This window comes from Psittacula echo (assembly GCF_963264785.1).
Source record: "Psittacula echo genome assembly, chromosome: 17".
Lineage (NCBI taxonomy): Eukaryota > Metazoa > Chordata > Aves > Psittaciformes > Psittacidae > Psittacula > Psittacula echo.
Genome location: NC_137753.1, coordinates 5,414,448 through 5,426,930, shown reverse-complemented (window position 1 = coordinate 5,426,930; position 12,483 = coordinate 5,414,448). Strand labels below are relative to the sequence as shown.

General features: G+C 49.5%; 1 protein-coding gene across 3 annotated transcripts in view; it reads right to left on the bottom strand.

Annotated features, from left to right (window-relative positions):
• The window catches only part of LOC308228189 (tyrosine-protein phosphatase non-receptor type 11-like), a 30,054-nt gene that overhangs the window by 4,757 nt on the left and 12,814 nt on the right, over positions 1–12,483 (bottom strand). For all 3 annotated transcript variants that reach the window (XM_080631359.1, XM_080631360.1, XM_080631361.1), the window contains exons 3-10: positions 5,847–6,041; positions 3,580–3,772; positions 3,371–3,490; positions 2,973–3,086; positions 2,649–2,745; positions 1,667–1,746; positions 1,072–1,227; positions 36–167 (exon numbers count right to left, since the gene is read on the bottom strand). In XM_080631359.1, the coding sequence (XP_080487485.1) occupies positions 36–167; positions 1,072–1,227; positions 1,667–1,746; positions 2,649–2,745; positions 2,973–3,086; positions 3,371–3,490; positions 3,580–3,772; positions 5,847–6,041 (1,087 nt within the window). The remainder of the gene's footprint in view (positions 1–35; positions 168–1,071; positions 1,228–1,666; positions 1,747–2,648; positions 2,746–2,972; positions 3,087–3,370; positions 3,491–3,579; positions 3,773–5,846; positions 6,042–12,483) is intronic.

Sequence of the window (12,483 nt, the reverse complement as noted above, 5' to 3'; positions counted from 1 at the left end):
TGGATGCCCAGTGGGCAGGCAGCAGCAGCACTCACCCTGTCGGTCCTGAGGATCTCCAGCTCCCGCAGGTAATAGCCCTGGGCCTCCCGCTCGCTCACGTTCCGCACGCAGACGCATCCGTACTCCTTGGTGCAGCCCTTGTCCGGCCAGTAACGGAAGCACTTGTTCTGCACCAGCACCAGATCACACCATCAGCTGATGGGGAGATGGAGGGTGCAGCCCCAAGCATCTTGCTCAGGGATGCTGCTGCATTCCAATGGTGGGGAGCCCCAGTGCCGTGGTTTAAAGGAGACCATACATACACAGATTTCCTTTGTACCAGAAAGGGCCATTCCTACAGGACGGACATGATCCCGAGGGGAATCTCCCTCCTTAGTTAGCCCCAGCCTCAGGTATTGCTTTGGCAAGGGTAAAAACACACAGCACTGAGCTGTCGGTCTGGTCATTGCCTAACTCCTGAGCCAAACCTCCATCCCAAGGGGCTGCAGGTCTGCCTATACCCCTCCTGTTCTCCAGCACATCCCTCTTTGCCATGACTTTGCCAAGACAAGAGGTGGTTTGTGAGTGGAGCCATCTCTCATCTCTGCATTGGGCTGCTGCAATCACAGCCTCCCTCTCCTTCCAAAGCCAAGCCACTAGTGCCAACCATAATGAACTACAGAAGGCAGTGCTCGTAAGTGCCTCTCCATGGAATTTCACTGTGTTCCTTGGCCTCTGCCAACCCACTCCTGGTGAAATGCATACGGGTGGTAGACAGGTTGTGTAACTACTTCTATGCTTCGCACAGCTTACAACCCCCTCCTTGCTCTCCAGCTTGCTGTAACAAGCACAGTGCTTTCTCTCTCTGCAACCTGCAATTGCCCTGAAGACATAGGAATAAACCCCTACCCACTTGAAGCAAGTCATGAGGGACACCCCATTAGTACTTATGGGGCTGTGGTACATTTCCTTCATGAAGAAGAGCTAAAGCAACATCACAAGAGAGAGGAGAAAGTAAATGCAAGCTAACCAGAGACACCTCAACACTGTTAGTACCAGGTAACTTGGTGACAGCACCCTGCAAGCGCTCACCCTGCCCCGCTCCACCTCCTTGGTTGTCATTACAATGACGTGACTGTTCTCTTGATACACCATGGTCCAGAAGTCGTTCACCGTTGTCTGCAGGCAGCCCTGGGTGGCTATATAGATCTTGCAGTGCTCCGAGTTCCTTCCGTCTTCAGGGATGCTCTGAGGAGCAAAGGAGAGGAGGCACAATGAAGCCAATGATGCTGGAGTGAGGAAGGAGAACTGCTTTAATGCACTTGCAGGCGGATGCGGCTGGAATAACGTTTCCCAAAGGTTGCTGCTTAAGTGTCAGAGCAGCACTGCTGGAAATACAGCTTCAAGCAGCTCTTAGCTTACAGATGATAGTTATAATTTGATCTCAGAGATAATGTTCAATAACAGAAAGTCTGGGTCAGGACCTCTTTAAGAGGTGTAGGAAAGGAGATAAACTCATAGATAGGGGCAAACAGGACATGATAGGATGATGCGATCCCTTGGGATACAGTAGAAAACCACAGTGTTTGGTCTGGACCCAGTGAAAGACACGGGTCCTGATGAGCCATCCCCTCGGGACTTAAACCACCAGGACAACCCCAAATGCTGTCTTCTCCTTCCCAAGTACCTTGATGTAGTTGGCATTGATGTAGTCCGACCCTGGCACACTCTCATCCACGTCTCGGAGCGCCACCCGTGTGGTATCAACTGCAGAGATTCCCAATGGACACAGGAGAGTCACACACACCCAGGGCAGTCACTGCTGCCCAGCAAGGGCTCAGCCATGCAGCCACATGGGTAAGCACTGCGGGAGAGGGGGTAAGATGCTCTCTGATAACACTTAGTGGCACTTCAACACAGTCTGGCTCGCAGCGGTGTGGCCAATCCAGTAACCTGGGTGGGCATCAATGATCTGCAGTGGTGCAACCAACCTGAGCCCAAGTTTTCCACTATTGCCTTTAGAAGCTCTGGCTCTAAAGTTGGGGCTGTTCAGCCTGGAGAAGAGAAGCTGCGCAGAGACCTCAGAGCAGCTTCCAGTATCTGAAGGGGGCCTACAAGGATGCTGGGGATGGACTCTTCATCAGGGACTGTAGTGAGAGGACAAGGGGTGATGGGTTCAAACTGAAACAGGGGAAGTTTAGATTGGATCTAAGGAAGAAATTCTTTACTGAGAGGGTGGTGAGGCACTGGAATGGGTTGCCCAGGGAGGTTGTGAATGATCCATCCTTGGCGGTGTTCAAGGCCAGGTTGGATGAGGCCTTGGGTGCCATGGTTTAGTGTGGGGTGTCCCTGCCCATGGCAGGGGGGTTGGAACTGGATGAGCTTAAGGTCCTTTCCCACCCTAACTAGTCTATGATTCTATGATTCTGTCTTTGGCCTCACAGTACAAAGAGAGGAGAGCAACCTACCAGTTTCCCATGCAAAAGGAAAGGAGCAGGTTAGAAAGGGGATGGAGAACACTGTGAACTGGACCACTCCACTGGGACAAGTGTGCATCTCTTCCCAGCTCAATCAGCAAGCTCTGCAGGGTTAACTAACCCCCAAAAGACCAGTTTTTGCCATTAGAAACTGTGGTAAAACCCCCAAACCAGTACTCAGTGCCTCCTTACAGGGAAGGATGTTCTTATAGCGGTTCTTAGCCTTGTTCTCCGGTCGCTGTCCCTCCTTCCTGGGGTAGAGGAGCTTGCACTCTTGCTGCTGCAGCATCTGTGGGGCAGAACACAACAGAACAAGGTGTTCTGGGCAGACAAGGGGAGTCAGAGGCAAAGGAAGGGCTCTTTGGATGAGCTGCTTGGCTTCCTAATGCGGAGAAGAGCAGACAGAGTGGTGGCAGGAAGAGGACGTCCGTGCTGGGAAACCATGACATTCCCATGCAACTGTGATGCTCTTCACCCACAGACACAAAAGGGACAGAGCACAGGAGCATCTGGTACCTCAAACTCCTCCCAGAACCCTTGCTTGGCCTTCTCACTGTGGTCTGCCATCTTGTTCAGCTCCTTCACTCTGTTCTCAATGTTCGCTGCGTTGATGCGCGTGGCGTTGAATGGCTGAAAGAGACGGAGACAGAACAGAAACCACTTTCAATGACACAAAGACAGATAAATTTCCCCTTGAATGGACCCAATTCCTGCCAGTGCCTCCAGGGATTCCCATAGGCAGGAATTGGGTCCATTCTTGAGGCAAGGCCAGGGATGTCTCTAGCCAATGTGAGGCTGGACAAGCACAGCAAGCAGCCCATGGGATGTTCTGGGAGCAGGGAGCTCCCAAAGCGCAGATGCCCAGGGGCATGGGCAAGCAAGAACCCACACGCATGTGCTGGAGCAGCTCTTACCTGCTTCAGATGAACCACAGCTCCTGATTTCTCCACCATGGGGTTCTTCTTGTAGTGCTCCACCAGGTCTGTGAGCGTGTCAAACCTCTCTCCTCCCCCTACATCATACTTCCCATCCGGCTGCAGGAGGGGACGGTAAAGCCACAGTGAGATGGGAACACTCAGATCCCACCTGTCTACGGCAGGGACAGGGATAGCACATTCCCAACCTGGTAGTGGATCATGACGTGGGTCACGTGTGGTTTCCGGTCCCCAGTCTCCATCTTATCCTCATTTGTCAGCACTGACAGGACAAAGTCTCCTGGTTTGCTTTGGCTTTCCCGCACCAGGAAGCTCCCCGGTTTCCCCTTCTCTGTCAGGAGCTTCTCTGCCTCCTTGCCAGTGAGGTGCCCATGGTACCACCTATGGAGAGTGATGGAGAGCAAGGTCAGCTCGGAAGCGTACAAATCACTGCCATGGCAAACCCACGTTAGGCTCCCAGTTTGACTGCTCAACCCATTGGCACAAATCCCAGCCTGGTTTCTGTTGGAAGCGCCCTTAAAGCCCATCCAGCTCCAACCCCTGCCACGGGCAGGGACCCCTTCCACTGGAGCAGGTTGCTCCAAGCCCCTGTGTCCAACCTGGCCTTGAGCACTGCCAGGGATGGGGCAGCCACAGCTTCTCTGGGCACCCTGTGCCAGCGCCTCAGCACCCTCACAGGGAAGAACTTCCTTATATCCAAGTCCTTATTGTGGTGCTGGACACAGGACTGCACGGGGGGTATCCCCAGCGTGAAGAAGAGGAGGAGAATCCCTCCTTCAACCTGCTTGGAGTATAATACATACAGATATGAGCACTGTTGGGCCAGCTCTATGCTCTGGCTGTGCCAGGTGAGCTGCCTTCAGCGCACAGCAGCCATCCATGGCTCAGGGACTGTCATAGACACAACTAACAGCTTGGGGCGAAGCAGAGCTTCAATCCCCAGCGCTCAGCAGTGGCTCTGGCAGATGCCACAGGTCCCATTCTGAAGGTGCTGGCTCCTGGCCCAGCAGCCAAGCTGCCAGGAATTGAGAGAGGCTCAAAATAACCTCCCCAGGGCCACGCGATGGGATCACGTCACGTCTGGGCAGCCTTGTCCCAGGGGATGAAGCTTATGGAACAGCAGTCAGTGATGCTTTGATGCCTTCGAGTCCCGACTCAGCATTTTGCATAGGCAGGTGGTACAAAGCCGGCTGGGAAGACCTCTAAAGAGCAAGATTCCTTCTTGCAGGCTTGGGAAGGCATTGGGATCATGGTGCTGCACGAGTTGTGCAGTTAAACTTCACCTCCACTGAAGGACATCAGTGCCTGCTTGCAGCACTGCTGCCATTCACACCCAGCGCTGGAAACAGGCCACCCTGACGTGTCCTGCTATATTCCAACACCATCATCATCCCATATATTTAGAGGACTTGGCCCCTTTCCCTTCCCTTCCTCTTGATGGCACCAGATGTGTGGCCTGGAGCAGGAATCCTTCTGGAGCTTCCATGCCAAGGCAGCCTTTCCTTGGCAGGAGAAGAGGGAGAAACCCAGCTAAAGGGGGTTTCCACTTTTCCAGAGGCTCTGTAACGTGCTCCTCGCACCAGGGGTTGGGAAGGAGCAAAGAAACCTCCCCTGGGAGCACGGGAGCTGGAGGGACTTCCCATTGCCTCATGTGATGGTGTGGAGGGGAGCGCCTCCGCTCTGGTTTGGGAACTGAGACCAGCCTACACCAACAGCTGGGAGCCTGCTTTAGCATCACGAGGGATTCCCCTTTTCAACCGCTGTGTCAGTGCATGTGACACTGGGGGAAAGGAGGGGGGAAGGAAAATAGGGGTCACTGGAGTGTCCCGGAGCAAGGGGAGGAAAGTGGAGGCTGGTGGGGCCATCCCCAGTCATCCATTCCCATCCCTGCAAAGCAACGGTGTGGTGCTACCGGGATGAACAGTGGCTACAGAGTGAGCTGGGATGGGGATGGCTTCCTGCAGGGCATTTCTACCCAGTGATCTGCAGCAGACAAGTCACTTGCAAGGTCTCTCTTGTAAAACCAAAGCTATCCTGAAGGATAGACCTGTAAGACCCTTTCCACAGAGGGCTCTGAGCAACCTGATCGAGTTGAAGATGTCCCTGCTCATAGAATAGTTAGGGTTGGAAAGGACCTTTATCTAATAGGGAAGTTGGACTAGACGAGCTTTGAAGGTCATTTCAACCCAAACTATTCTATGGTTTATCTTATGGTTCCTATTTGATTAAAAGCTAGAGAAAGCTTATTAGCACATGGTGACATTAGCATTAGCTCCTGGGCCTTGCTGTTATCTAGCCAGCTTCTGGTCATGTCTGCAAGCAGCACAGCTCAGGAACCACATCCCAGCGATGGGCATCTTTTGGGTCACAAAAGCAACCTCACATCCCAACACACTCTCTAGGCCCCTTTCCAAGGCCAAGCCAGGTACAGAGAGGCTGTCAGAAGGTGCTGTACCTCTCCGAGGTGGGGTCCTGGCAGTTGAGGGGGTACTTCAGCTCGATGACGTTGCTGTTCTTCTCCCGCAGCAGTCCGTGCTGCTCCGTGTAGTACTGCACCAGCTCCGCGAGGGTGGCGAACTTCTCCCCTCCGTACAGGTCGTAGTAATCCCCCGTGTTCTGGATCTTGATGTGTGTCACCTCATCGTTTCTCCTGAGGAAGGAAAGGAGACGAGACTGTAAAGGATGAGGGAATGGAAACCCAGCGCTGGTGCTCGGATGCCGCCTGTCCCTCACTTCTACAGCAGGGAAGGGATGGATGCTCCTTGGCTGAGGGCTGACTCTGATCCTCACAAGCACCCAGCCCGCTCTGCTTCTCAGACAACCTCATGCAAAGGAGATGAATAACTCCTCCTTTGCCACCCCTTCCACTTCCTACGTTCTTTACCCTCTCCACTGGATGAGGCTCTGACCTCACTCGGCTTTACAGCGAGCGGTTTTCTATGCAGAAGTGTTCTCACTATCATGTAATCACTTAAAAAGAGGAAAAACATCACCCAAACCAATATATTGCCTAGTTACAAACCCTATGAACTGCTCTGGAAGGGTTAATGCTTTCCCCTCTCCAGTGCAGCGCTCAGGGCTCAAGGGAATCTGGACGCCTTTATCAGCCTGCTCCAAGAGCCTCCTCAATCAAAGCCCTTTCTCCTTCCTCAGAAGGCCACAGTGACCTGTGAGAGGCAGATTAATTGCATCTTAACCACACTTAGCAGCAGTTCCTGTGCTGGCTGGATGAGCTTTATCGGAGAGATCTGGAAACCTGGACACATCTCTCACGCTTTAACACCAGCATCTCTCTGTTTGTTGCCAAAGCAACCGTGACAGTGAGATGCAGGAGACCTGAGGTGGTGTAAGCAGCGTTCCAGGTAAGAAAAGCCGTTTCATGGAGCAGGGAATTAGAAATGCTACAGAGGTCTGAGGATGGGGGTAAATGGAAGGAAGAGCTGGATCACACAGGGGCTCCAGGGCTCTCCATAGTGTTATCATCCTCCATTCCTGCTGCCTTTCTGCAGCAGGGTACAGCCCCCACAGCAGTGAAAGACAAGGTATCAGGATGGTACTGGGTATCCAGCCCCAGCTCCACAAGATCATAGGATCATGGAATGACTGGGGTTAGAAGGAACCTTAAAGATCATTGAGTTCCTATGCTGTTGCTGTGTACTGACCAGTCAGTGCTTAACCTGCTTGTGCACATGGGCTGGTTCCATGGACAAGATGAGGCCAAGCTGGGACCTGGCAATGAGATCTCTGTTTTAAGCCTTGAAGAGCCCCTAGAAACATCAACAGCACTGGGCTAGCACAGCACCTTGTTCTCCTCCTCCAGATCTACCCTTATTAGCATTGCTTATGATTAGACAGCAACACTCCCAGCCACATTCCAGCCACAGTCACCTCATGTCATGTGTTCTCCCTAAAACACTGCCCTGAGAGATGGCCACATTCCCATTTCCTTCCTCCCAGCTGCTAAAGAGGAATTTGTCAATGCAGTTTATGCTTTGTCTGGCACTGAGGTGATTCCCAGTTACAGCCAAATCAGTGGCAACAGCAACAGAGACAGCATCCACAGCATTGCCATCATCCCACATTAACAGCAAAACAGAGCCAAGAAGACCAACAAACAGGCTTGAGGTGTGAATATCTGCATCTGGATCCTGCTACATCTTCACAACGAGGTCTTGGAGGTAGAACCATCCATCTGCATTACAGGGAACCGATGAGCAGCACCCCATGGTATTCAGAGGCTTCAGAGCCTGGCAGTGTTTGCATCAAGGGTTCAAGCACAACTCAGTGGGTGGAAATGAGAACTGGCTGTGCAATTCCCATCCCAGCCAATGACAATGCCTCTTATCCCAAAGGAGCTGGCACATGGCTTCTGCCTTCCACGCCAGCAGCAGGACCTGAAGGGCCTTTGTGCAGCACAGACGGCAGCAGACGAAGCTGCGGTTTGGTCACTTGGCCCAAGGCTCAAAAGCTCCCTTCTTTCCACAGCTCCATTCCCACACCCCAACCCCATTCGGGACCTACAAAGGCTCAGTTCACAGACCCACCCCCATCGCAAGGCCTTTGAGGGATGAAAAGCAGTGAGAGAATCAGGGTCATTTATCCCATGTGCCCTCCAGGTCACGCTAAACACAAAGGGCATTGATGAACCCCCATTTCCTTCCCATTTTCTCCTCTCAAAGCTTGCGTCAGCTCTGCAGCTCCAATCTGGGCAGCACAACTGGCCTGCACAGTAGCAGCATCCATTGGAGCGTGTCCTCCCCATGCCGGCTGGTGAAAGAAAGCACAAAGGAGATGCTCAAAGCACTCAGCTGCAGGGCATGGCTACTTCCATCAGACACATGGCTCTCTCATAGGGATGCAGCACTACTTAATGGCAGGATCAGGCTGTTTGGGCAGGGTCAGCAGTTAGACAAGTGAGGGTTGCTCTATTCCAAGTCAAGCTTCTTTGAGCTATTAGTACAACTAATAGATATTAGTTATTAGTTATATAGATATTAGTTATACAGGTATTAGTTATATAGATATTAGTTATATAGATATTAGTTATACAGATATTAGTTATACGATATTAGTTATACAGATATTAGTTATACAGATATTGGTTATACAGATATTGGTTATACAGATACTGGTTATACAGATACCGGTTATATAGATATTAGTTATATAGATATTGGTTATATAGATATTAATTATATAGATATTAGTTATACAGATATTGGTTATACAGATATTGGTTATATAGATATTGGTCATACAGATACCGGTTATACAGATACCGGTTATATAGATATTAGTTATATAGATATTGGTTATATAGATATTAATTATATAGATATTAGTTATACAGATATTGGTTATACAGATATTGGTTATATAGATATTGGTCATACAGATACCGGTTATACAGATACCGGTTATATAGATATTAGTTATATAGATATTGGTTATATAGATATTAATTATATAGATATTAGTTATACAGATATTGGTTATACAGATATTGGTTATATAGATATTGGTCATACAGATACTGGTTATACAGATACCGGTTATATAGATATTAGTTATATAGATATTGGTTATATAGATATTAATTATATAGATATTAGTTATACAGATATTGGTTATATAGATATTGGTTATACAGATACTGGTTATACAGATACTGGTTATATAGATATTAGTCATATAGATGATATTGGTTATATAGATATTGGTTATATAGATATTGGTTATACAGATATTGGTTATACAGATATTGGTTAAACCCTCCAGATATCCAGGAGGGTTTCTTGATCCAAAGTGTTCCAGCTTGTGAATCTGTATCCCTATGCAGCGACCACAAGCACAGACCCAGTCTGCTCTTTTTCACAAGCACAGTCAGTAAGAAGAGGACTCACAAAACACCCAAACAGACCTTTTTTTGTCACTGAAAGCAATAGAACCACTTTAAACGGCAGAAGTACCTTGGCCTGATAACACCCCTAGAAGTCTTTCTTGGTCGTGTGTGTGTTTCCTGCCTGGGTCAGACACACAAAGCCTGGAACCTCACAGATAGGAGCCCATTGACAAGCTATAAAAAGCAACGCAAAACCACCCCGAAGACTCTCTCTGGATAAACCAAGGTGATTCTCCCACAGGGTTTAGAAACTTGGCTGTTTGCTTTCAATTACATCAGAGTTTGGGCTCAGAGAAAACTCCCTCTTCAATACAGCACAACAGAACGGACATTTGCCTGCACTTCCAGAGACACAGATACGGGAATTCTAGAGATTAGGTACGGCGTTTGAGTTCCTCATTCCCAGTCCCTAGGATGAAGCTGCCTTCTGCAGCCCTACTGCTCGCTTATAGTGTTAGAAGCTCCAGAAGGTGCTTATGGACCAAGGACGTCCAACTACACAGTGATCTCACACATTGGCACTACTTCCCTGTGCTTTTTGCATTCCCAAAGGTGTTCCCTGCTCCATAGACATCCAGCCTTTTGCCCTAGGAAGGGATGGGAAGCAGAGACCACTTGCCAACCATCTGCCATCAAAAGGATGCTTTCAGACTCCTCTTGCTTTGCCAAACATGAGCACAAGCGAGCCAAAGGCGTCCACCCATTTGCATTACATCTCTCAATGAACTATCTGCTTCCAAACGAATTCAAGCCACTCAGGACAGAAATAAGACATCCCAAGGAGGAGTTTAGAAGAGGAAGGAGCCAGGTTTAGACCGTGACAGCAGTTGGGATGCAGAGCTGAGGCTGGTTTGAAGACCAGGACAAGCATCATCCATTCATTTACCATATCCTATCCTCTCCACGTGGTTTGCCTCTTAAGAGTGAGAAAACAAAGCCCTATGAAGACTTGTTGCTGTAATGGTAAAGGCTGAGGAGTGCACAGAGGGAAAGAAAGGAATAAAGGGAAAACAGGCTCAGAGTTGCATGGAAACATCACAACTTCACTGTTATTTCCTCGCCTCTCTTTAGGGACACGTATCTGGATTCACACCAGCACACGGTCACTCGCTGTGTGGTCTGGTCAGCCTGCGCTCCATCACTTGCTTTCTGCTCAGCCCACATCCTCTCTGTAACTAAAAGGAGCTGCATTTCCCCTCACTGCTGTTCAAAAAGCCTTGAAGAAGCTAAAAGGGGGTTGAAAGGAGGAGGAAAAGGTTTTGGTTGTTTTCCTTAAGGTGTTTTTTCCTCCTGACACCTTTATTTTAGGTACTTTTTCAAAGACATCCGTGATGTTTCCTTTGAAAACCTTTTATTTCTCAGAAACGGGAAAATACAGAGACCTGTCCAGTTCAGAGGTAAAATAAAGCTCTTTCAGCATATAATTCTAGGTGAGGATAATAACATGTTGTTCCCTCTATATGTGTAATGTAGCAGGGGAAAGGACATAGGGGAAAGACAGCAGCCCAAGCTTTCACAGCAACAATGCTACTCATTCTCTACTCCATTAAGTGTTGCAGCTCTGATTCCCAAGAGCATTTATGCACATGTTTTTGCCATCATCAGTGGGAGAAGAGCATATCACTTAGATGGGGTACAAGCAAAACTGCTCTACTGGATAGTGGCCATGTCCAGGCAAGTTTTCCATAGCCAAACATTCCAAATCATGGGATAGAGATGGGATGCGCCAGGAAGGAGCAAGGACTTGCAGGTCAAAGCAGCGAATGGAAGAATTCTTCCCTTGTCTTCAACTCCTGATGCCCCAAAGCTCAACACGCTGCTCGTGTGTCGTGTTTAATGTGCTTTCCTGGAAGCATGGGATGTGTCAGAGCTTTGGGTTACTCACCACTTGCTCAGACTTTCCACTGGGTTACAACCAGCCAGCGGGTTATGGTGGGTATTGTTCAATACTAGGATAGCAAGGCTCTGCTCTTAACTGGCAGCTCATTACTGCAGGGCATCATGGATGCATTCGGGGCATGAATTAGCTTGATCTTATGGCCGAAAGAATGGAGCTGTTCCATCGGATGCCCAGTTGGGAATGGACCAGGAAAGGTGGAAGATGACAACAGCAGAACCACACATCACCTTTAGCTGAGGAAGAAGGACAGAGCGAAGGGAAGAACAGGGACCCCACAGCACAAAGCACCACTGCAGCAATGCGGGGCTGGGATCTGGCTTCTCCATCAAAGCCATTCACCCTGCTATTGCAGGGTCATCGTGCTGCTTGCTGGGTGTCCTTCCACATCAGGGCACTGCTGCATCTGCTTGCACGCTGCCTGGCCAAGCCGGTGCTGTCAGTGCTTCCCTTTACCATCAGACAACAGCCTGACTCACAAAGCTACACTGAGAGAGACACTGAGCTCACATGAAGATAACCCGTGTTACACGTATTGCCTTGCTCAAGGCAGCTCTCTGTGAGCTTATTTTCCATCCCAATTAGAAGCACTTCCTGCCTCTCTCATTAACTCACAGCTATTGCTGATGGTGACATTACTGGGGAGCTGGTGAGGTCAGACCCAAACGCTCCCACCCAGCCAATGCGTGGGAAAAAGATGGGAGTTTTCCCTTCTGCTGTGTTGCTCCATAGGGTGAGAAGCTGCGGTCGATCAGAGGCAAAGAGAGGCAAAGGAAGACAAAAAGAAGCATTGAGAGAGATAAGGGAGCTACAAACCCTCCCTCTTGCTCAGACACAACTGTATTATTATACAGTTTATATATATATATCATTATATAGTTTATGTATGTATAGAGGGCAGCAAGAACGCAGCTCCAAGTGTGGTGACAATGGTAGAGAGGAAGGAATAAGGCTGAGGAGGGTTTCATTTCGGTGGTTAAGGCAACAAGAAGAGGGTAAAGCCTCACCAGAGCTGGTTGGCATCACCACACTGCTCTGACCAGCAGTGAGGGGTGCATGGGAAGGGATTGAGGCTCGAACCACGCTGGAATTGCTTACGTCCTGTTTGATTCAATGCCCTGCCAGGAGGAAACGCTGGGTCCATTCCATCCTTTGCACAAGGTTTCTCTAAACACAGCCTTGGTCAAAGGGTTTACAAACTCCCTGGAGTTTCCTAAACAAAACGAGGGTTGTTTAAATTCAGCAGAAGCCACCCAAAACCAGGGTCTGTGCTACCAGCACCTGGAGAAACCT